This window comes from Jaculus jaculus, chromosome 15, assembly GCF_020740685.1.
Source record: "Jaculus jaculus isolate mJacJac1 chromosome 15, mJacJac1.mat.Y.cur, whole genome shotgun sequence".
Taxonomy (NCBI): Eukaryota; Metazoa; Chordata; class Mammalia; order Rodentia; family Dipodidae; genus Jaculus; species Jaculus jaculus.
In genome coordinates this window covers 68,135,253-68,159,328 of record NC_059116.1, presented here as the reverse complement: position 1 = coordinate 68,159,328, position 24,076 = coordinate 68,135,253, and the positions used below count along the sequence as shown (strand labels likewise).

At 41.8% G+C, this 24,076-nt stretch overlaps 1 protein-coding gene across 1 annotated transcript in view; it reads left to right on the top strand.

Annotated features, from left to right (window-relative positions):
• Cdc123 (cell division cycle 123) overlaps nt 1–24,076 on the top strand; it is a 68,087-nt gene that overhangs the window by 10,544 nt on the left and 33,467 nt on the right. The window contains exons 3-6 of the mRNA XM_004662371.2: nt 2,490–2,547; nt 3,874–3,906; nt 8,183–8,278; nt 21,898–22,004. Of these exons, the coding sequence (XP_004662428.1) occupies nt 2,490–2,547; nt 3,874–3,906; nt 8,183–8,278; nt 21,898–22,004 (294 nt within the window). The remainder of the gene's footprint in view (nt 1–2,489; nt 2,548–3,873; nt 3,907–8,182; nt 8,279–21,897; nt 22,005–24,076) is intronic.

Below are 24,076 nucleotides of genomic sequence, written 5' to 3'. Positions count from 1 at the left end.
GTAGTGGACAAATTTTATTATGCTTCACAGTGGTATTATGTTAAGTTCTATGCAGTGCTATGATTACGCTGATTATAAATATACCTTTTAAGTGTATTATTTTATGGTAAGAAAGATCATAAATGATTTCAACTTTATTGGATAGCTTTTATATTAAAAAGTTAAGTAATCATTATTAAGCATGTTCATCGAAAAATATGGTATAGTGCTTAAAGACAGATGCTGGGATCACTTTTTTATTATTAAATGTCTTTACTTGCCCTGTAACTTATAGTTGTGTTTTCAAATTCTGATTAATTTTCTGTATACTTCTCTGTGGTAGTTGGTAAATATTCTGATAGAAAAGTCATGTATCCTTTAGCTGTTTTTCTAAACTGTTGGCAGTTCTGCACATCCTGGCTTACTGTTGTCAATTTGGGACCTCTGAGTTGATATATATATATATATATTTATTCATTCATTCATTCCTTGGCTCTCACATTTTTGTTTCTTTTATTTCCCTTACTTGTTTCATTGAACCATGTGTTCTAGAATACATAAGAGGAATAGTTTTTGAGTCTTTGCATGTCTGAAACATGTCCATTCTAACTCACTTGATAAGCAAAAGCAAAGGAGGAGTTGGCTTAATAATGGATTCTCTAGGCAGAAAATTATTCTCTATTTTTTTTATGAGAGAAAGAGACAGACAGAGAGAGAGAGAGAATTGTCACGGCAGGGCCTCCAGCCACTGCAGTTGAACTCCAGATACACGTGCCACCTTATGTGCATGTGCATCACATTGTGCATTTGGCTTATGTGGGATCTGCAGAGTGAAACATGGGGCCTTAGGTTTCACAGGCAAGTGCCTTAACTGTTAAGTGATTGCTCCAGCCCTGTTCTCTTAACTTTGAAAGCATAGCCCACTATCTTTCAGTATGCTCTATAATCCCACTCTGTGTTATTCTATTTGTTGCTTTGACCAAATACCTTCGAGTCTGCAACTTAAGAAAGGTAAGGGTTTGTTCTGGCTTATAATGTTGAGGCAATATTTCCATGATTGCAGAGAAGCCACGGCAGCAGAAGCAGGAGGCCCAGCTGGTCACATAGTAGCCAGAGCCAGGCTTCTGCCTCCAGTCAGCACTGCCTGGGGACCAAGTGTTCAAACACACGAGGTGATATTTTACATTCAAACCATGACACATGCCATTCTGATTTGTTCCTTCTTTTTTTGTTTTTTTTTTTGAGGTAGGGTCTTGCTCTAGCCCAGGCTGACCTGGAGTTTACTATGTAGTCTCAGGTGGCCTTGAACTCACTGGTGATCCTCCTACCTCTGCCTCCCCAGTGCTGCCAGCTTTTGTTTCTGACCATGTTTTCAAGGACATGTACATAGTAAACAGCCTAGGAAGAAGAGGTAACATCTCTTTCCAGAGAGCAAGACGACGCCTCCCGTTGGGTTACAGACTGAGCAGGTATTCCGTCCCCTTGCAGGAGAGGACTCGCTCAGTTCAGGGTTCCTCAGTTGTCATGTCACGCGAACTTGGACTGTTCCATGTTGTCCTGGGAGACGCGGGCACGAGGCTGACGTAAAGCTGGGACTTGCGCTTTATGCTGGGCTGTCATCGAGGCCTCGTTGCCTCTCAGGAGTCTCATGCCGTGTTTTCTGACCATTGTCCATGGCAGAAGGCTGCCTCCTAGTTTGCAAGTAGGGTAAAATCTCAGACCCTTCTCAGTTCACAGGTCTTCTGTTGGTCTTAGTAAAGTCACATGGCCATAGTCATTTGGTGGTCAGACTGCAAGACGAGGGAGAATTGTCTTAAAAGTGCCTTAACTGCTGAGCCATCTTTCCAGCCCTGGATCGTCTTACGCCGTATCCCCTCATGTATCTGGCAGCTAATGCTGTCTGCGACCTGGTCCCTTTCTCCATGTGGACTCCTCATCTTCAGTAAGACTGGCTCCAGCTTCCTTTTATGTGTGTGTTATATACTGTATGTCCATGTGTGTGAAGGCATGTGTACCACGTGGAAGCCAGCATATAACATGGCTCTTACAGCGTTATTAGAGATGGAGTTAGTTTCTTTCCCATGTTTGGGTGGCTTCTGAGAAGAAGTTGGTTTAATAGGGGATTCTCTAGGCAGTAAGTTTTTGTTCTGTTGTCTCTGACTGGCAGTGTACTTTCATTAATTACATATTGATTTTTGTTAGCATCTGTCTCAAAAAGTGAGCATTGTAGGTAATATTACTATCCAATTCTGAGTCTGTTTTCTTCTCTCTCTCTCTTATTAGTAAGCTCATTACACTTGAAATTATGATTTCATGGTATCAAAATCTTTTTCTTGCTTTTTTTTTTTTAGGTAGAGTTTTGCTACACATCTGGCTGACCTGGAATTGACTATGTGGTCTCAGGGTGGCCATGAACTCATGGAAGTCCTACTGCCTGTGCCTCCCAAGTGCTGGGATTAGAGGTGGGTGTCACCATACACAGTTTTAATTTCTGCTTTCTGTTTTCTTAGGGAAGATCCACCAACACATTCTCAACCAGATAGTGATGAGGAAGCAGAAGAAATACAGGTTGGTAGAAAATAAAATAATATGTTCAGGAAGCAATTATAATTTGAATGGAGTCTAAAAATGTTTTTTTTTTTTGTTTGTGGTATGTGCACATATTGTTTTTGACATATCTTATATTTGATAAATCAAGATGAGTAAGACATAAAAGCTTTACTTTAACATTTTGTGTTTGTGTGTGTGAGAGAGAAAGAGAGAAAGAAAAATAGAATACATGTGGAGGTCAAAGAACAACTTTTGGGAGCTGGTCCTTGTCTTCTGTTTCATTTTTTAAGAATAGTTTGGGGGCGGGGGAGAAAGGGAGGAAGGGAGGGGGCCAGGCTATGGATGTACCTAAACCTTCCTGCCACTGCAGACAGTATAGACATGTGCCACTGTGTGCTTCTGGCTTTACGAAGGCACTGGGGAGCAGAGCCAGGGTCATCAGGCAAGGCAGCACCTTTAACAGCTGGGACATGTCCCCAGCCCTTGTAAGTCATTTTGAGGCAGTGTCTTTCTTGCACTGTCCCATTAGCCAGGCTAGCTGGCTCATGAGCTCATGAGATGGGTAAATTCTCTCATCTCTGCCTCTTATGTCCCTATAAGAATGCTGATGTTACAGATGTAGATACCGTGTCTGGCTTTATGTAGGTTCTGGGGATCCAAGTTCAGGTGTTTTACCTATTGAACCATTTTTCCAGCGTCTACTCTGACCTATATATCTGTCCACCTTCTGACCTATCTATCTTTTTTTTTTTTTTTGAGGTAGAGTGTCACTCTAATCCAGGTGGATTTAGAACTCACTCTGTAGTTCAGGCTGGCCTCAAACTCACAGTGATTCTTCTACCTCTGCCTTCTGAGTGTTGGGATCAAAGGCATGCACCACTATTCCTGGCTAATGTTAGTCCTTTCTTTTTTACTTTTAAGGTAGGGTCTCACTCTAGCTCAGACTAATCTGTAATTCACTGTGTAATTCCAGGCTGGCCTTGAACTCATGGTGATCCTCTTACCTCTGCCTTCTGATGGCTAGGATTAAAGGCAACATGCTAGTGTACCTGGATAATATTTTTATATATACTTTATGTTCAAGGAAAGAAGTCTTTTGTTTTTGTATCATTTTTAGGTGGAGCATTGCTTTTGTAATCTCAATATGGTATTTATTTTTCCAAGGCAGGATCTCACGCTAGCCCAGGCTGACTTGGGAATTCACTGTGTAGTCCCAGGCTGGCCTTGAACTCACCAAGATCCTCCTACCTCTGCCTCCTGTGTGCTGGGATCTTGTGCCACTACGGCTGGCTTCAACATGGTATTTAAATGTAATGTTTTCTTTCTGTTTTCTTGTCCATGTAGTGGTCGGATGATGAAAACACAGCCACGCTTACGGTAAGAGCAAAGCAGGTCAGAAAAGTGCCCACTCGGCTAGGTCCATGTGCTCACCATGGTTGGCCTGCTATCTGCAGATTATTGCTTATTATTCTGAGAAGCAACTTGAGTAATTGTTTAACAGGCAAACACAGCTTTCTTCCTTTTCCCTCTGATTACAAAAACGTATAGCTGATCTTTGATTTTATTTCATGAAGTCAGCCAAACAAACTCCAAGGTTTCCAGACTGGTGGAAATTAAAGTAAAAAAAACAAACACCCCCAAACCCTGTATTTACATACTAAGGTATATTTATATGGAATAAAATCATAAAGTTTTTGAAAATTTTATTGGACTGGAGAGATGGCTTAGCAGTTAAGGCATTTGCCTATGAAGCCTGAGGACCCAGGTTTGATTCCCCAATACCCACATTAGCCAGATACACAAGGTAGCACACACGTCTGGATTTCACTTGCAGTGGCTAGAGGCCCTGGTGTACCTATTCTCTCTTACACAAATCAATAAAATTAAATCTTTAAAAAACATTAAAAGATTTTATTTATTTATTGAGAGAAAGGTAGATATGTATAGAGAGAATGGGTGTGCTAGGGCATCTAGCCAGTGCGAACAAACTCCAGACATATACCCCACCTTGTGCATCTGGATTTATATGGGTACAGGAGAAATGAACCTAGATCTCTAGACTTTGCAGGCAAGTGCCTTAACTGCTGAGCCATATCTCAGCCCCTAAAATTATAAACTCTGTCAAGTGAAACAAAATAAAATAATGCTTCTGTTTATTTCAATGGAAGAAATGTGTTTTGGGGAATATAAGGAAAATAAGAGGAGGTTCCTAAAACTGACATATTTTCTTAGTTAGGCATGCTAGCAGATGGGCATTTTGTGTGTTTTGGTCTAGATACCTTGCATGTCACTCGCTTTGAAAATTCCATTCAACTCAGTGCATTATTTACATGTCATATTCAGGTCACTAGATTGGGAACTATGAAATAAACAAAGATGGATATTTGATTTCTGCCATTAGAAGATTTGTAATCAGTGGGAAAGATGACTTAAGGTTCAGGGTGTGTGTCAAGGATGTCATGATGGAGAGAACGGTTATAACTGAGGGTGTTCAGAAATGCTTAAAAGTTCTGGCTGTAAATAAGTTGGATCAAACTGTCTTATTCACAATTCCAGCCAGGGGAAGGAACTAGTATTGAAAGACATAATGGTCAATTCTGTCTATAACTGATGTTTAGGAAAAAGCACTTTTCACTGTTTTAAACCGTCAAACGCTGATTTGTGAGAGATAATATTAACCTAAGCAGTCACTTTACAAGTCATGTTGAGACTTGGGTTGAGGTGTTATATTCTGAGCTCATGTTATATTCATGAAAAACAAAAATGTGGGAGAACCTTCTAAAAGAACCAGTATTTTAACTGTATAATGTTGGGGACTTCAAAGTAGCAACAAAGGATGCTGAAAATGTGTTACTTTTACTTTGGTCAAAATTTTTATGATCCAATTTCTTAAAATTTTGTATTTTCAGTCTTGGAATTAGGAATATCTGTATGGATATATACATAATTAAAAGTGTAATTCTGAAATATTCAATAACTAAAAAAAAAGAAAAAAAGAAATGCTTAAAAGGAACAGTAGCTTTTGACTTGGGTTAAGGTGATCACTATGAACTCATATTTAAAATATCATAGATAGTGGTACACGCCTTTAATCCCAGCACTCAGGAGGCAGAGGTAGGAGGAATGCCTTGAGTTCAAGGCCACCTTGAGACTAAAAGTGAATTCCAGGTCAGCCTGGGCTAGAGTGAGACCCTACCTCAAAAAAAAAAAAAAAAGAAAATTAAAAAGTAAAATAAGATATTGTCGATGGGTAGATACAGAAATTAATCACATAGTGTTATATACATGATCTAGTCTTTCCTGATGCTATAACAAAATACACATTTTCATATAAATATTTTAAATTTTTCATTTTTCATTTAAAAATATTATTTATTTGAGAGATAGAAAGAAAATGGGCTTCCTGCCACTGTCAGTGATCTCCAGGCATATGCGCCCTTTTGTTAACCTGGCTTTTCGTGGGAGCTAGAGAATTGAACCAGGGTCATCAGTCTTTGCAAGCAAGTGCCTTTAAATGCTGAGCCACCTCTATCTCTCCAGTCAAAATTTTTCATTTTTTAAAAATACTATTTTGGTTAGCATACAAACGAATGGGTTTCACTGTGACATTTTCATGCACATGTTGTTATAGTTTGTCCTTCCTTGTGTCCCCTTGCTGTCTCCTTGCTGCTCCCTGCCTCTCCTGAAGTGGGTCCCCTTTCTACCTTCATTTCATACATACTCATTACCAGAGTGGGTAATTTAGAAATAATAGAGATTTATTTCATATAGGTCAACAGACTAGAAAGTCCATGATCGGAGGCCAACACCTGCAGTGTGTGCTGAGGGCTCCCAGGATCTTGTCAGCTTTTTCTTTTTCATAGCTGGGCTAGATCTTGGGGGTCCACATAAACCGTGTGACCTGTTTTGAAATGTGTATGTAGTTTTAGACCTAGTCTATTCCTCCCAACCCATGGAGCTTATTACTGAATTCTTTAGGAATTTGCAGTTGCCCAACAGGGGGCAGCAACCCCCTGTCTGGAGGCTGTTCAGTTGAATTGAATTGAATGGGTACGTGGGGAGTTTTTGTTAGTATTTTTGTGTCTGTCTCTCTCCTTAAAGCTCTTCCGTGCCCTTGAGCTCCTTTGGTAGTGACCTAAAGCTCAAAGCAGGGCATACTGCCAATCAAGCTTACGTTCCTGGTTAACAGTAGTGTTTCTGTTACATTACTTGTTTATATGGAAATGCTCATATTTAAATCAACCAAAAAGGAAAGGATATTTTAACTTACCAAGGTCCTAATTTTGATTTTTGTTTGCATTTAAATTTGTCTAGAAATAGCACCATTGTGATACATTTTACCACATCATTTATTTTACATTCTCACCAAGCCTTCTGGGGATGTGCCCAAGACTCTTTTCCCACAAATGGAAAGGCTTCTGGCCTTTAAGCACGGTGTTCTTTCTTTTTGTTTTTCCTGCATATATGTGTGGTATGCGTCTTATGTGTATGCATGTTCACATGTGGGTCAACACTTGTTGATTATACGTGCTTGTGGGTATGTGAGCTGCAGGAGGGCATCTGTGTGTAGAAGCATGTGTGTATGCACGCATGCCTGTAGAGGCCAGAGGACTTCCTCATCCACCTCCACCTCACTTGAGGCAGGTTCTCGCTGAGCCCAGGGCTCACCAGTTCGTCGAGACTAGCCAGCCAGTGTGGCCCAGTGATTCCCTGTCTCAAGCTCCTCAGTGCTGGGATGACAGGCATACACCACCACAGCGGCATTTTATGTGGTTGCTGGGGATCCGAATGTTCTGGAGTTATTTCTGGGAGCAAGAGTTTATGTTCAGATGACATTCCATCTGTCTGTTTTCACTCAAGAAACACTGGCATGTTTGTTTATTTTTTTCAGACAGGGTTTTGTGTAGCCCGTGATGACCTTTTTTTTTTTATTTTTATTTTATTTTTATTTTATTTTTTATTTGCTATGCGGTCAAGGATGGCCTTGAACTCCTGACCCTTCTACCTACACTTCTGAGCGTGCCCCTGCCTGCCTTTTTGTTTGTTTTTTGAGGTAGGGTCTCACTCTAGCCCAGGCTGACCTGGAATTCACCATGTAGTCTCACAGTGGCCTCGAGCTCATGGCTGTCCTCCTACCTCTGCCTCCTGAGTGCTGGGATTAAAGGCATGCGCCACCACGCCCGGCTTCTGCCTGACTTTTATGTAAGTTTACCTCATGTCCCAGCTGCCTGGTAACAGCTGTCTTTTTAGATTTGTGGGTTTGGTTGTTTTAGAAAGTGCACTTTCAAAAGTGGGTTATTGTATTTATTTCTGATAAATATCACTATGCTATTATTTTTATTCAATTGAATGCAGAAATCTGGATAGTAATTTACATTCTAAATTATGTTTTTGCCAAGTGTGGTGGCACACGCCTTTAATCCCAGCACTTGGGAGGCAGAGGTAGGAGCATTGCTGTGAGTTCAAGACTGTCCTGGGTCTACAGGGTGAATTCCATGTCAGCCTAGTCTAGAGTGAGACCCTTCCTTGTAAAAACAAACAAAAAGCAACAACAACAACAAATTCTATTTTTAACACTAACTTCAACTATTGAGTGTGTTTTCCATGTGCAGTTTGACATTGGCCTGTTCTGATCTCTTCTTTCTCTCTGTAGGCACCAGAGTTTCCTGAGTTCAACACTGAAGTCCAGGAGGCTATCAATTCTCTGGGGGGCAGTGTCTTTCCCAAACTTAACTGGAGTGCCCCAAGGGTAGGAACACTTAAGTAAATCTTATGATTTTAGTAGTCTTTGTTTTGCTATGTATTTCATTTTATAACCTCATGGAAGGTCTAATTATATTTCTAATTCTAAGAAAATATACTTTGGAATTTATTATATTTTCCACTGTCATTTCTTGTTCTGATTTTGTGATATATATATGTCCCTGGCTCTGTGCAGTGCTATGTATTTTGCCAAAAGGCAGTTTTGACCTCTTGTGTTGTTTGGGCTAAAATTCTTAAGTTCATTGTCTGCTTTTCTCAAAATTTCACCTGGTATGTTGAACAGAAATTTTCTCTGCAAAAAGTAAGATGTCACAGGAATCCAGGTGAGGTGGGCTTGTGCATGCAACCTCAGCATTTGGCAGCTGAAGCAGAAAGATTACTATGAGTTTGAGGCCAGCCCAGACTACATAGTATATTCTAGGCTAGCCTAACCTATCTCAAAAAGCAAACCACAGGATGAAAAAAAAGAGCAGTTTAAGAAATCAGCTGTTTTCGGGCTGGAGAGATGGCTTAGCGGTTAAGCGCTTGCCTGTGAAGCCTAAGGACCCCGGTTCAAGGCTCGGTTCCCCAGGTCCCACGTTAGCCAGATGCACAAGGGGGCGCACGCGTCTGGAGTTCGTTTGCAGAGGCTGGAAGCCCTGGCGCGCCCATTCTATCTCTCTCCCTCTATCTGTCTTTCTCCCTGTGTCTGTCGCTCTCAAATAAATAAATAAAAAATGAACAACAAAAAAATATTAAAAAAAAAAAAGAAATCAGCTGTTTTCTTAAATTATATTTTTAGAGTTTAACATTTCATAGACAAGATTTTTGTAGAACTTAAGACCTCTGGCAACTTCTTTCTTTTTTAAAAAAAAAATTATTTATTTATTTGAGAGCAACAGACAGAGAGAGAAAAAGAGAGAGAATGGGCGCACCAGGGCCTCCAGCCACTGCAAACGAACTCCAGACGCATGCGCCCCCTTGTGCATCTGGCTAACATGGGTCCTGGGGAATCGAGCCTCGAACTGAGGTCCTTAGGCTTCACAGGCAAGCGCTTAACCGCTAAGCCATCTCTCCAGCCCAACTTCTTTCTTTTTTTGAAAAAAGATTTACTTTTAGCTGGCTGTGGTAGTGCACACCTTTAATTCCAGCACTCGGGAGGCAGAGGTGGGAGGATCGCCATGAGTTCGAGGCCACCCTGAGAATACAGAGTGAATTCCAGGTCAGCCTGAGCTAGAGTGAGACACTACCTCAAAAAAACAACAAAAAATTAATAATAACTAATTTAAAAAGTTGTTAGGAAAAAAAAAGTTGTTAGGATGTGTTGGTACACGCCTTTAATCCTAGCACTTGGGAGGCAGAGATAGGAGGATCGCCTAGAGTTCAAGGCCACCCTGAGACAACATAGTGAATTCCAGGTCAGCCTAGGCTAGAGTGAGACCCTACCTTGAAAAACCAAAAAAGCCAGGAATGGTGGCGCATGCCTTTAATCCCAGCACTCGGGAGGCAGAAGTAGGAGGATCACCGTGAGCTTGAGGACACTGTGAGACTACATAGTGAATTCCAGGTCAGCCTGCACTAGAATGAAACCCTACCTCAAACAACAGCAACAACGAAAAGATTTATTTTTATTTATTTATTAGAGACAGAGAGAAGGAGAGAGAGAGTGAGAATGGGCATGCCAGGGCCTCTTGCCACTGGAAACGAGCTTCTGTCTCATATGCCACTATGTGCATCTGGCTTATGTGGGACCCAGAGAATTGAACCTGGGTTCTTAGGCTTCGCAGCATGTGCTGTAAACTGCTACTTCTCTTTTAAATATTTTATTTAGTTAAATTTATTTATTTATTTGACAGAGAAAGGAGGAGAGAGAATGGGCGCGGTAGGGCTTCTAGCCACTACAAACGAACTTGACACATGTGCCCCTTGTGCATCTGGCTAACGTGGGTCCTGGGGAATCAAACCAGGGTCCTTTGGCTTTGCAGGCAAATGCCTTAACCACTAAGCCATCCCTCAAGCCCCTACTTCTCTTTTAAAAAATTGTAGTTAAAAGCAATTCCATGCTAGCAAAGCTTAATTTAGAAAGTCAAGACTTAGATATATTTTCAAACCTCTCTGGGATAGGGTAGATAGCTTAGCTGGTAAAGCGCCTGCTGTACAAGCATACAGGATCTAAATTTGATCCCTGAGACTTGCGTAAAAATGCCAGGCATGTTGGCATACCCATAATCCTAGTGCTGAGGAGGTAGAGACAGAAGGATCCCTGATGCCTGTTGACCAGCCAGTCTTGACTAATTGGTGAGCTCCAGGCCAGTGAGAGACCCTGCCTCAAAATGTTGGATGGGAGCCCAGCATGGTGGCATACACCTTTAGTCCCAGCACTTGGGAGGCTGAGTTCAAAGCCACCCTGAGACTACATAGTAAATTCCAGGTCATCCTGGTCTATAGTGAGACCCTACATTGAGAAAATCCATTTAAAAAAGCTGAATGATGAACTTAGCAGTTAAGGTGCTTGCTGGCAAAGCCAAAGGACCTAGGTCAAACCTGGTACCCACGTAACACTGCACGCACAGGTGGCATGCACATCTCGTGGCACATGTGTCTGGAGTTCAGTTGCAGTGGTTAGAGGCCCTGGTGTACCCATTCTCTCTCTTTACATGTCTCCCTCTCTTTGTCTTTCAAATAAATAATTTTTTAATATATGTATAAAAGAGCTGGATGGGAACAATTTTTTTTTTTAAAAAGCTGCATGGTGTTCCAGAGGATGTCACTCAAGGCTGTCCCCTGGCCTCCTGTACATGCTCCTGCTCCTGCATGCACACGCTCCTGCATGCACACGCTCCTGCATGCACACGCTCCTGCATGCACACGTTCCTGCATGTGGATGACACGACACACTCAGAAAGCTTTGTGCTTTTAAGATGAGTAATGTCTCCTTAATCTCATCTTTGTTTTTGTAATTATATATGTGCATAGTTTAAAGTTTCAGATAGACACAGAGATATACTACATAAATTATACGTGTGCATAGTTTACAGATAGACACGGAGATATACTTCATAAATTATACATGTGCATAGTTTAAAGGGAGGGGACATGATGGAGAATGGAGTTTCAAAGGGGAAAGTGGGGGGAGGGAGAGTATTACCATGGGATATTTTTTGCAACCATGGAAGTTGTTAATACAAATTTGAAAAAAAATAAAGTTTTCAGATGCACACTGCATAAATTGTACATGTGCATAGTTTAAGGTTTTCAGATAGACACAGATGTACTACAAAAGTCAGCAAGTCCTGAGACCGCTCCTGTGGCAGTGGTTTGTTCGTCCAAGAGGCAGCTTTTTCCTGTTGGCGGTGGTTGTCGAGGTGGGTCTTGCTCTAGCCAGGCTGACCTGAATTCACTGTGAGGCCCAGGCTGGCTCCAGCTCACAGTGATCCTCCTGCCTCAGCCTCCCGAGTGTTGGGATCAAAGGCGTGGGGCATCACACCCTGTGCCGCAACTATTTTCAGATATTTTAGTACATTTTTTAATTATTTGCCAAATTTCTTCATTTCTGTGCTTTAGGCTTCTCTGAAACAGGTACGCTCAGATCTCTGTCCCTTTGTGTCTGTCTGTCTGTCTCTCTTCATTCTAATGATGCCTGCTTTGATTACATCAGTATTGCCATGCAAGACGATATCTGAAAGGGTAAAAAGAATTTACCAAGGGCATGAAGAGACAGGATTAATCCCAATATACAGTAAGGACATGTGGTGGGTGAGTTTCTAGAGAGGGACTTACGCAGCTGAGAGGGAAGTTAAGACTCTTACAACAGTTGAGGGGAAGTTACTTGGGCTCATTTTGTGTGCATTTTGTGTGGAGTCCATATCTGGAAGGATTGGTGAACATCTCATTCTTTTGTTAAGCAGTAAATTTTACAGAGCAGGTTGTCTTGAGACTGCTCAATTGGATAGGGCCTCATAGGTCATTAGGAGTTAGACTCTAAATATTTATGTAAGGCATTTTAGGTCACCAGGGATCAGGCTCCAAGTAGTTCTCAGAATTGATGTAAAGTGTAGAAATTTTGCTTTTGTTTTTGACCTTTTGCCTCTACAAGTATTGAATGTTTCTAGTCACTATGATTATCTGCTATACACGTACTATGATTACTTATGTTTTCTTTTTTAAAAAAGATTTATTTTTATTTATTTATTTATTAGAGACAGAGAGAGGGAGGGAGGGAGAGAGAATGGGCATGCCAGAGCTTCTAGCCACTACAAATGAACTCTAGACACATGCACCACCATGGGCATCTGGCTTATGTGGGACCTGGCTTCACAAGCGTGCTCCTTAACCGCTAAACCAACTCTGCAGCCCTACTTATGTTTTCTTATTCTACCTTTTGTCTTCCCTGGAGTGGATAATTCTTGTATTGTTTACAGCTACACGATTTGCTATATGCATACTGTTGTCTCGGTAGAGTTAAGTATAATGTTCCATATACTATCTTTAATAGTAGTTCATCACCTTTTTTTTTAAATTGGGATGAATTATAAAGAAGTAGTTATAAAGAAACTATCATGCAGTTTTGTTTTGTTTTGAGGTAGGGGCTCACTGTAGCCCAGACTGAGCTGGAATCCACTCTCTAGTCACGGTCTGGCCTTGAACTCACAGCAGTCCTCCTTCTTCTTCCCCAGTGCCAGGATTAAAGGTGCACACTACCATGCCTAACTATGAAGAAGTTTTTGAACTCATTTTTAATTTCTCACAGTCAACTTTTCATCTTTATGAGCAATGTATTTCATATCCTTTGTTGCTGAGTTGAGCTTCTTTGCTGAGATGTATGGATTACTTGTGGCTCTAAATCACTCACTGCTGGTGATTTACTGATGATTGAGAGACTTCTGTGCACCAGTGTTTTCTTTCGTAATTCTGTAGGTGTTTTTTTTTTTTTTTTTTTTTTTTAAGTTGAGTGTGTATGTACTCAACATTCATTTGTGTTAAGGTACATGTGTGCAAGAGGCCAGAAGTTGATGTCTGGTGTCTTCCCTGGCCACCCTCCCCTTGTTTTACTGAGGCAAGGTCTCTCTCGCTTAAACGCAGGCCTTGCCAGTTTGACTAGACTAGCAGCTTGCCTCGGAGAGTTCCTGTCGCCACCCGCCAAGAGCTGAGGCTCCAGGCAGGCTGCCATGCTCACTCAGCGCTCACACAGATGCTCAGGGTCCAAACTCCAGGCCTCATGATTGCAAGCACTGAACCATTTCCCCAGCTCCTAATTGGATAGATTTTTATTTTATTTATTTATTTTTTTTTTAATTTATTTGACAGAGAAAGGGGGGGAGAGAGGGAGGGAGGGAGGGAAAGAATGGGCGCACCAGGACCTCCGGCCACTGTTAACAAACTCCAGACGCTTGCGCCCCCTTGTGCATCTGGCTAACATGGGTCCTGGAGATTTGAACCTGGGTCCTTTGGCTTTGTGGGCAAATGCCTTAATCACTAAGCCATCTTTTTTTCTACAAGCATTAAAATACTATTTAACTTTCTCATTGCTGTGACAAGATACCTGACAAAAGTCACTTAAGAAAGAAAGGTTTGTTTTGGCTTGCAGTTCAGAGTCACAGTCCCTCATGGCTGGTAAGGCATGGAGACAGGAGTATGAGGCAGCTGGTCACATTTGGCCTAGTCAGGAAGCAGAGAGAGATGAGTCAGCTCAGCCCCCTTGGGTTTTTATTTAGCCCTGGACTCCCACCCACGCAATGGTGCCGCCCACAGTTAGGGTGGGTCCTTAACCCCAATTAACCTGCTCTAGAAAATCCTTCCTGGACATGCCCAGATATTTATTTTCATGTTGTTCCTAAATCCTGTTAAGTTGACAACCAGAAATTAACCATCACAATTAGTTCTGCCTCTACCCCGCCCTGAGGTAGGGTCTCACTCTAGCCCAGGCTCACCAGGCACTTACTCTTTAGTCCTAGGCTGGCCTCAAACTCACAGCGATCCTCTTGCCGCTGTCTCCTGAGTGCTGGGATTAAAGGCGTGCGCCACCATGCCTGGCTCAGAATTTTTTTTTTTTTTTTCAAAGTAGGGTCTCAGTCTATTCCAGGCTAACCTGGAATTCACTATGTAGTCTCAGGGTGGCCTTGAACTCACAGTGATCCTCCTACCTCTGCCTCCCAAGTGCTGAGATTAAAGGTGTGCGTTACCATGCCCAGCTCATAATTCATTTTTTATAGAAGTTTATTATTATCCTTCTGATCATATATAGGAGAAGTATAATTTAATCTACCTTTTGCTTGTTTGTTTATTTGTTTTCAAGGTAGGGTCTCACTCTAGCCCAGGCTGACCAAGAACTCGCTCTGTAGCTTCAGGCTGGCCTCGAAATCATGGCGATCCTTCTACCTCAGCCTCCCTAGTGCTGGGTTTAAAGGTGTGTGCCATCATGCTCAGCTCTTATTTTTTTTTAATTATTGACAACTTCCATAATTATAGACAATAAACCTTGGTAATTCCCCCTCACATTTTCCCTTTCAAAACTCCAATTTCTATCATATTCCCTCCCCATCTCAGTTAGTCTCTCTTTTATATTGATGTGATCATCTTTTGCTACTGTTAGGATGGTCTTGTGTAGTTAGTGCCAGGCACTGTGAGGTCATGGATATCCAGTCCATTTTGTGTCTGGAAGAGTGCACAGTAAGTTGTCCTACCCTTCTTTTGGCCCCTACATTTTGCCACCCCTTCCACAATGACCCTGAGCCTTGGAAGGTGTGATAGAGATGTTTCAGTGCTGCCAGCTCTTACTTTTAATCGTGTCCCTAAACTTCGTGCCTGCGGTTCTTGCAGATTATGTTCATATATTCAGCATAGCACAGCCATGCTTAGCTGTGATGGTTCAGAACATTGCACATCCTGCCTTCCGGGTTCAAGAGACTGGTGATATAGGAAGAAGGGGAGTGATTGTGTTTGTTCTTGGAGAGTAAGCTGGTCAGACTGTTCCCTTAGCATCTTAATCTTACAGCTGAAGTGTTGTTGCCCCTTCTTGATCATCAGTAAGAAAAACATTGGGAAGTGCTTGGCTCTACATGTCTGCCATGTTTTATTTATTTATTCATTCATTTGCAAGCAGAGAGAGAGAGAGAAAGAGGGAGGGAGGGAGGAAGCATGGGTGCTCTAGGGCCTCTAGCCATTGCAAACGAATTCCAGATGCATGCACCACTTTGTGTATCTGGCTTTATGTGGATACTGGGGAATTGAATCAGAGCTGTTAGGCTTTGCAGACAAGTGCCTTAGTCACTAAGCCATCTCTCCAGTCCCTGCTCTTTTGTTTTAAGCAGAGAACATTATATGAACATATGGAAAATTGGTCATATGCCTATTGAGTTATATTCCGACATTCCCTCTCCCCCGTTGTCATTCCACTGAGGGACCTCAGTGGGGTTATCAGTAATCACTGTGGGGTCATGACTACGCCAACCAGTCCCTTTGTGGGGGACAGTGCCACAGAATACACCATCCCACCCTGTGGCTCTTGCACTCTTTCTGCAGTGTTCCGTGAGCCTTGAGGGGCTTATTATAAGTCTGTTTTAGTGTTGAGCTCTCAGCAGCCTCCAGTTTTCTGTTTGATGAATTTTGAGTCTCCGCAGTGTCTACTGCCATTGCCTTCGAGGTGGGGCTTAGGTTAGCAGTAAAGACAGCGCTTCCATTTAATGCACCACTTCCTGTGCCATGCTTCCTGGGCCCTGGTAAATGAGATAGCGATGGCTAGTCCTGTGCCAGGCAGTCAGCTTTATTTTTTGTTAATGTTATTTATTTATTTGAGAAAGAGAGAGAGGAGAAAGAGAGAATGGCATGCCATGGCCTCTAACCATTGTAAACAAACTCCAGACGCAGGTGCCACCTTGTGCATCTGGCTTTATGTGGGTCCTGGGAGTTGAACCTGGGTCCTTTGGCTTTGCTGGCAAATGCATTAACTGCTAAGCCATCTGTGTAGCCCTCTTTTTTCTTTTTCCTTTTCAGGGTAGGTTCTCACTCTAGCCCAGGGTGACCTGAATTCACTATGTAGTCCCAGGGTAGCCTTGAACTCGCAATGATCCTCTTACCTCTGCCTCCAGAGTGCTGGGATTAAAGGTGTGGTCCACCATGCCCGGCTCTCTAGCTCTTTTTTTGTTTTTTTGAGGCAGGGTCTCTATCCCTCTTTTAAAAAAATATTTTAAAAACAATTTATTTATTTGAGGGGGGTAGAAGAAAGAAATTAAAAGAAAAGCCAGTCGTGGTAATGCATGCCTTTAATCCCAGCACTGGGGAGGCAGAGGTAGGAGGATCACCATGAGTTTAAGGCCAGACTGAGACTACATAGTAAATTCCAGGTCAGCCTGGGCTAGAGTGAGACCCTACCTTGACCAAAAAAAAAAAAAAAAAAAAAGAAATAAAAAGAGAATGGGCACTCCAGGGCCTCTAGCTGCTGCAAACGAACTCCAAATGTATACGCTATCTTGTGGATCTGGCTTATGTGGGTACTGGGGAATCAAACCTGGGTCCTTTGGCTTTACAGGCAAGTACCTTAGCCACTAAGCCATCTCTCCAGGCCCTAAACAAATATGTTTATTTATTTATTTGTGAGGTGAAAGGAGTAGGGGCATTAGGGCCTCTTGCCACTGCAAACAAACTCCAGATGCACGTGCCACTTTGTGCATCTGGCTTTATGTGGGTCCTGGGAAGTAGAACCCAGGATGGGAGGCTTTGCAAGCAGCCACTTTTAACCACTGAGCCATCTTTCCAGCCTAGTCGGCTTTTTTGTCATTCTGATGAGTCGTGGTTCTCCCCAATATTCAATACTATCTGTAAAAAAAGCAGCTTCTCTAGCCAAGAGTGAGAGCAGCATGTATCAAAAAGGAGATAAGCATAGACATTTAGGAGACTTTAATGGGCATAACCTCTCCTTTTAGCCTAAGAACAGTGAAAGCTTCCCTCTACTCTCTATGATCTTCCAAGTCATGGGCTTCTCACTTGGTTATCAGTACAAGGTATGAATTCCTTCCCACTGAGTGGGCCTTATATCCAATCAGAGAGCAGTTATTACTCCCATAGCCTGTGTGCCTCTATTACACTTGTGTGCACAGCCTGCCTGGCCAGTTGATTGTGTACCTTGCAGTAGCCATTGCTTGTTCATGCTCTTTATTCCCTAGCAGCTCAAGTACAGCTTTCTAGTACTGTGAGAGCTGTCCAGCAGGGGGCTGGCTTCCATCTCAGTTCCAATGTGATCTCTCAGTGACCTGTGACTGTGTGCTTCAAGAATAGGCTTTAGCTGTGGTGGAAAACCAAGTGCTTTAGCAATGACCCACATAGTTTTGGGGAACTCATGGGCCTACCTGCCTAACAGTTCACTGTGTGTGTGTGTGGGGGGGGGCTCCCAGGTAACTCAGTTTTGGTACTGGGATTTATCAGCAACAGTGCATGGTTTTAGGGTAGAGCTTTCACATCCTGCAGTGTGCTTTGGCTCAAACTAAATCTCTCTCTCTCTCTTAGAGAGTTAATATCTTTTAATTAGTTCAACAAGAAGAAGGTCTCTATGAAATTGATTGATGGTGTCCTTAGTTTTGTGTATCTCTTTCCTCCTCTCCCTCCTTTACCTCAGTCCCACACAGACCCTTGCACTCCCTGTTTTTTGTCCATTTGTCTGTCAAGTAATCTCTCCTCTCATTGCTCCTGGCTTCACTCTCCAAGCCTTATTCTAGCTTCCTCACCAGCGTGACTGGTACTTTCTTCTACTTATAAAAAAATCACACTATTCCATGTGAGGATCCACGTATGAGAAAGAACATGTGGCATTTGTGTTTCTGAACCTGTATAACTTTATACTTAGTCTGACTTTTTCTCAGGTCCATCAATTCTCCTGAAAATTCCATAATTTCATTATGCCTTACTGCTGAGTAGAATTCCGTTGTATATATGTACCACATCTTCATTATCCAATCATTGATGAGTTGGTGGGCATTTAGCAAGTGTCTTTTATAGTAAAGACTAGTCTTTTAGGTATATGCCCAAAGTGGTATACCTGGATCAAATTGTAGATCTATTTTTTAGATATTTTACTTTTATTTATTTGTTTATTTGACAGAGAAAGAGAGAGAGAGAGAATAGGCGTGCCAAGGACTCCAGCCACTGCAAACAAACTCCAGACATGTGCGCCCCTTGTGCATCTGGCTAACATGGGTCCTGGGGAATTGAACCTGGGTTCTTTGGCTTTGCAGGCAAATACCTTAACCGCTAAGCCATTCCTCCATAAGCCATCCCTCCAGCCCCATAGGTCTATTTTTAATGTCTGAGGTGTCCATACTGAATTCTATAGTGGCTGTACAAGTTTGCCCTCCATCAGCCATGGATGAAGGTTCCTCTTTCCACATACTCTTGCTAGCATTTTTTGTCATTTGACTTTTTGGTAATAGTCATTTTGACCAGAGTGAGATGGACTCTCAAAGTAGTTTTAATGCACTTCACTGATGGCTAAAGATGTTGAACATAATTTTTGGTGTTTATTGGCCTTTAATATTTCTTCCTTTGAGAACTCCCTATTTAGTTCCCTGCCCCATTTTTTGACTGGTTGTTTGAATTTTTTTATTGCTTAGTTTTTTTGAGTTCTTTGTATATTCTAGATATTAAACTTCAGTCAGATGTATAGCTGGCAAAGATTTTCTCCTATTCTGTAGGTTGCCTATTTACTCTGTTGATGGTTTGCTTAACTATGCAGTAACTTTTTAGTATCATGAAATCCCAATGGCTGAGTGTTTATCTATTTCCCTGGGTTACTGGGGTCTTGTTCAGAAAGTTTTTCCCTATGCCTTTACCTTTGAGCGTTCTCTTGGAGGTCTTTGGTCCATTTGGAGTTGATTTTTTTTTGTGTGTTTTTTTTTTCGAGGTAGGGTCTCACTCTAGCTCAGGCTGACCTGGAATTCACTATGTAGTCTCAGGGTGGCCTTGAACTCACGGCGATTATCCTACCTCTGCCTCCCAAGTGCTGGGATTAAAGGCATGTGCCATCACTCCTGGCTTGGAGTTGATTTTTGGATAGGATTTTCTCTTCTAAAATAGAACATCTAGATTCATTCTTCCTCATGTGGTTATCCAGTTTCTCTAGCACCATATGTTGAAAATGCTGTCTTATTTATGGAAGTTGTCAATAAATAGTTAAAAAATGAAAATAGGGTCTGGAGAAATGGCTTAGCGGTTAAGACACTTGCCTGTAAATCCTAAGGACCCAGGTTCAATTCCCCAGTAACCCACATAAGCCAGATGCACAAGGTAGTGCATGCATCTGGAGTTTGTCTGCAGTGGCAAGAGGCCCTGGCACGCCCATTTTTTCTCAATCTCATTTTCTGTCTTTCTCTCAAATAAATAAAAAGTAAAATATTTTTTAAAAATGAAAGTGCTGTTTTTTTTCCTTAGCATACGTTTTTAGCTTTGTTGTCAAAGATCAGGTGGCTATGGTTATTAGAACTTATTTCTGGATCTTCTAGTCTATTCCATTAATCTGTATGTCTGTTTGTGGGCCAGTACCATGCTATTTTTATTGCAGTGGATTCCTTTTGCTGAGGATATTTATGTCTATCCAGAGCCTCTTGTGCTTCCACATGAGTTTTGAGACTATTTTTCTAGTTCTTTGAAGAATGATGCTCGATTTCTTAAAACATTTTATTTTATTTTATGTGTTTGAAAGACAGAGAGAAAGAGGCAGATAAAGTGAGGGAAAAAAAAAAAAGATGGAACACCAGGGCCTTTAGCAGCTGCAGAGGAACTCTATGCCCAGCAAGTTCTTTTCTTTTTATTATTCCTCTTCGTTTTTATCCAATTGTTTGTTCCTGGCCTCATTGAGTTTGTTAATAAGCATATTGTAGTTGCATTTTGGAATCCTATGTCTGAACTTTTCTTTAAGTAGTATTCATTGGTGGCATCCACCTATATGGTACTAGGCATTCTTTGTGGGAATATCTTGCCTTAATTTCTTGTGTTATTTGTTTAGCATTGGGGTTTGTCTATTTGGAGATAGTCCTTTTGTCTTGCTGAGAATGCAGCATCAGTTGCTCTTGTGGAGCCTGTGTTCAGGGATCTAATCAGCCTTGATCCAGGTGGGCATGGGGTGGTAGTCTTTCTGCAGGTCTGAACTGTGTCTTGGATGCGTCAGACAGCATAGGAAAAAGAGAATTGGTCCCAGTTCATTTACGACACATTAGAGCCGGACATGGTGTGCCTGCCTTTAATCCCAGCACTCAGGAGGCAGTGGTGTGAGGATCTGGTGAGTTTGTGCCACACTGAGACTACATAGTGAATTCCAGGTCAGCCCAGGCTAGAGTGAGACTCTACCTTGAAAACAAAACAAAAAGACACATCAGTCTTAGACCAGAAAGGCTGCTGGGAAGAATATATTATTGGGTAATGCCTCTGCTTCTCAGCCCCAGCATGGTGATGTTATTAAGAGGCACATAAAGGGGCTGGAGAGATGGCTTAGTGGTTAAGGTGCTTGCCTGCAAAGCCAAAGGACCCAGGTTCGATTTCCCCAGGACCCATGTAAGCCAGATGCACAAGTTGGCACATGCCTCTGGAATTTGTTTGCAGTGGCTGGAGGCCTTGGTGCACCCATTTTCTTTCTATCTGCCTCTCTAAATAAACAAATAAATAAAAATATTTTTTTAAAAGAGGCACTTAAGGAAATGACTAACAAGCTTACATGTGAAAGATACATTAAAATACAATAATTTCTTTGTGTGTCTGATGTTAGTATACATTGGGGATTTAGTAAGAACTTATACAAGAGCAAAAACAAGAGCATAGTAACTTAAAAAGATGACTATTAAGACTTACACTCAGCAAAAAGAAAGCAGTGTGACATATACAGGTAATACACTGAGAAACTTTTGGGCTTCATCCATCACACAGGGTCAGCCATTCACCTGATAATGCTTGGAAGTGTTTACTTGTGAGTACTTTCTCCTTCCTCCTGCTGTGCAGGACAAAAGGGTATAGTTCAGATGCCTAGTAGACTCCTGCTATGGAATTGGTCTGCAACAAGCCAGCTCCTCCATGCTCTGCAGTCTCTCTGTGGGTCTGGACTGGGGAGTGCGGCCAGCTCAGAGCTCACTGCTCAGGGAGGTGCAGGCCAGGGTGTGAGGTCAGTGCCTAATGCTCCTGGTCCCCAGTCTGATCGTCTGAGTGTGTGTGGGTCAGGCTGTGCTGTGGACCGAATGGAGAGGAAGCACTCACCTGGGCCCTGGGCATCCTACTCAGTGCTTACGATTGAGGAGTGCAGACAGCTCAGGTATCCTTACTTAGGGTGGCACAGGATAACTGGCTGGGTAGTGCAGTCAGTTCCCATGGGCCTGCTCCCTTCTCCTGGCCTGGATTGTCCCAGTAGTACTGAGTAGACTGGGTCAGGGGATGCTCGGGGACTGGGGAGTACAGTCAGCTTGGATGTCCTTACTCAGGACTGGGCAGGTGGGCAGGCCTCATGATCTTTTTGTTGAGAAGTGTAATTTGTCACTTGATAGTATTAAACTCTTGAGGTACTGTGCAGTATTGATGTCATTTATATTAAGCCCAAGTTTCATTGTTAGCAAATAACACGGTTCATGTACTAAGCGGTATGTTCTTCCTGTTTAGGACGCGTACTGGATAGCAATGAATAGCTCTCTGAAGTGTAAAACTCTCAGCGACATCTTTCTGCTCTTCAAGAGTTCTGATTTCATCACTCGTGACTTCATTCAACCGTAAGTATAGCTTGTTTCCTCATTGTGAGTAGTTTCAGTGCTTGTACAGATTTTTCTGTAAGTAAACTTTTATTACTATTGATACTGTTGTTAAACATTTACATATTATAAAGCTATTTTATGTTTCCAAAATGGTCTAGTATAGCAAACCTGTTTTCATCTTTTACACTAAAAATGAATCAGTGGATAGATGTACTAAATATGTAGGACTTTGTACATATTTGTTTATTAAACAGTTCAGTGGTTTTATCCCCTGTTATCCAATGCATATATTTATTATAGAAAAACAAAATTGAGAACTACTCCTAAGCAGAATCAGGAAACTACCCATGATCTCATCATAATTGGCTATATACACTTCCAAAATTCTCTCAATGTAATAGGTACAATGTAAGCATACCTGTTTCTACCTATGTATGGATTTCTTTTTCCCCTCTCCCCCCTTTCAGGACAGGGTTTCACTGTAGCCTAGGCTGATCTGGAAATCACTCTGTAGTCCTAGGCTGGCCTTGAACTCATAGTGATCCTCCTACCTCTGCCTCCCAAGTGCTGGGATTAAAGGCATGTGCCACCACTCTCACTTGGAGTTCTTTTTTCAAGTGAAGTCCTGTAGTTCATATTCTCTCTAGTCTTCATTTATACTTAACAATATGTAATCACATTTTTCTGTGCCTTTTAAATACTTAAATCATCATTTTCTTTTATTACTTTAATGGTATACCCCTGGATAGGGATAACAGCATATGTCTGAACAATCCTCTTTCCTTCTATAAAGTCCTGCAGTGAATATGTTTGAACTAAATCTTTGCATGCATCAGTAATTTTTTCCCTTAGGATAAATTTCTGGAAGTGGAATTGCCATTCTCTCTAGAACTCAAGAAGTTGTATCATAGGTGGATAGATAACCCAGTGTTGAGGTCTAGATCCACCCTTTAGAGTTATTTAGATACATTGTCAGATGACAGTTATTATTATTATTATTATTTTTTATTTTTATTTATTTATTTTTTTTTTAGGAGATAAGGTCTCACTGTGGCCCAGGATGGCCTGGAACTCACTCTGTAGTCCAGGCTGGTCTCAGTCCCATGGCAGTCCTCCTGCCTCTGCCTTCTGAGTGCTGAGATTAAAGACATGCACCACCAATAGTTACTCTTCTTGACTTCTGTTCCTATCCATCTTTTCAAAAACCAGTTATCTCAGTTACTCTAATCTGTAAACTGACCTTGAAAATAGAGCATATATCAAAATCTAGCAGCTGAACAAAACGACAAAAATATGCATGCATGCTATCTTTTTCCTGCCTGTGCAGTTGAGTTTACTATCCCAGTTCATTTTATTCCAGTCTCAGATCCTCTTTTTTTAAAAATTTTCTTCTATTATTGACAACTTCCATAATTATAGACAATGAACCATGACAATTCCCTCTCCCCTCCCTTTCCCCTTCACAGCTCCACGTTCCATCTTGTCTCCTCCCCCTCTCAGTCAATTTGTCTACTTGGATGTCATCTTTTCCTCCTATTACTGAGGGTCTTGTGTAGGTAGTGCCAGGCACTGCAAGGTCATGGATATCCAGGCCATTTTGTGTCTGAAAGAGTGCATTGTAAAGGAATACCCTTCCTTTGGTTCTTACATTCTATCCATCACCTTTTGCACAGTGAATCCTGAACCTTGGAAGATATGATAGAAATGTTTCAATGCTGAGTACTCTCAGACCTCTTTTATTTTTTCATATTTTATTTTTATTTACTTATTTGAGAAAAAGGCAGAGAGAGAAAGAGGCAGAAGACAGGGCCTCTGGCTGCTACAAACAAACTCCAGATGCCTGTGCCACCTTGTGCATCTGGCATGGTTCCTGAGGAGTTGGACCTGGATCCTTTGGCTTTGCAGGCAGACACCTTAACCACTAAGCCATCTCTCTAGCCCTCAGATCCTCTTTTGAAATGGCCTAGTATTTTCACTACATGACAGTCAGACCTGAGTTCTGCAGCTTGGGCATGTGGTGATGTTGTCAACAAGAGAAAAGAAAATTATGTAGCCATCAATGAGTGTGATTGTATTCCAAGTTTATTTAG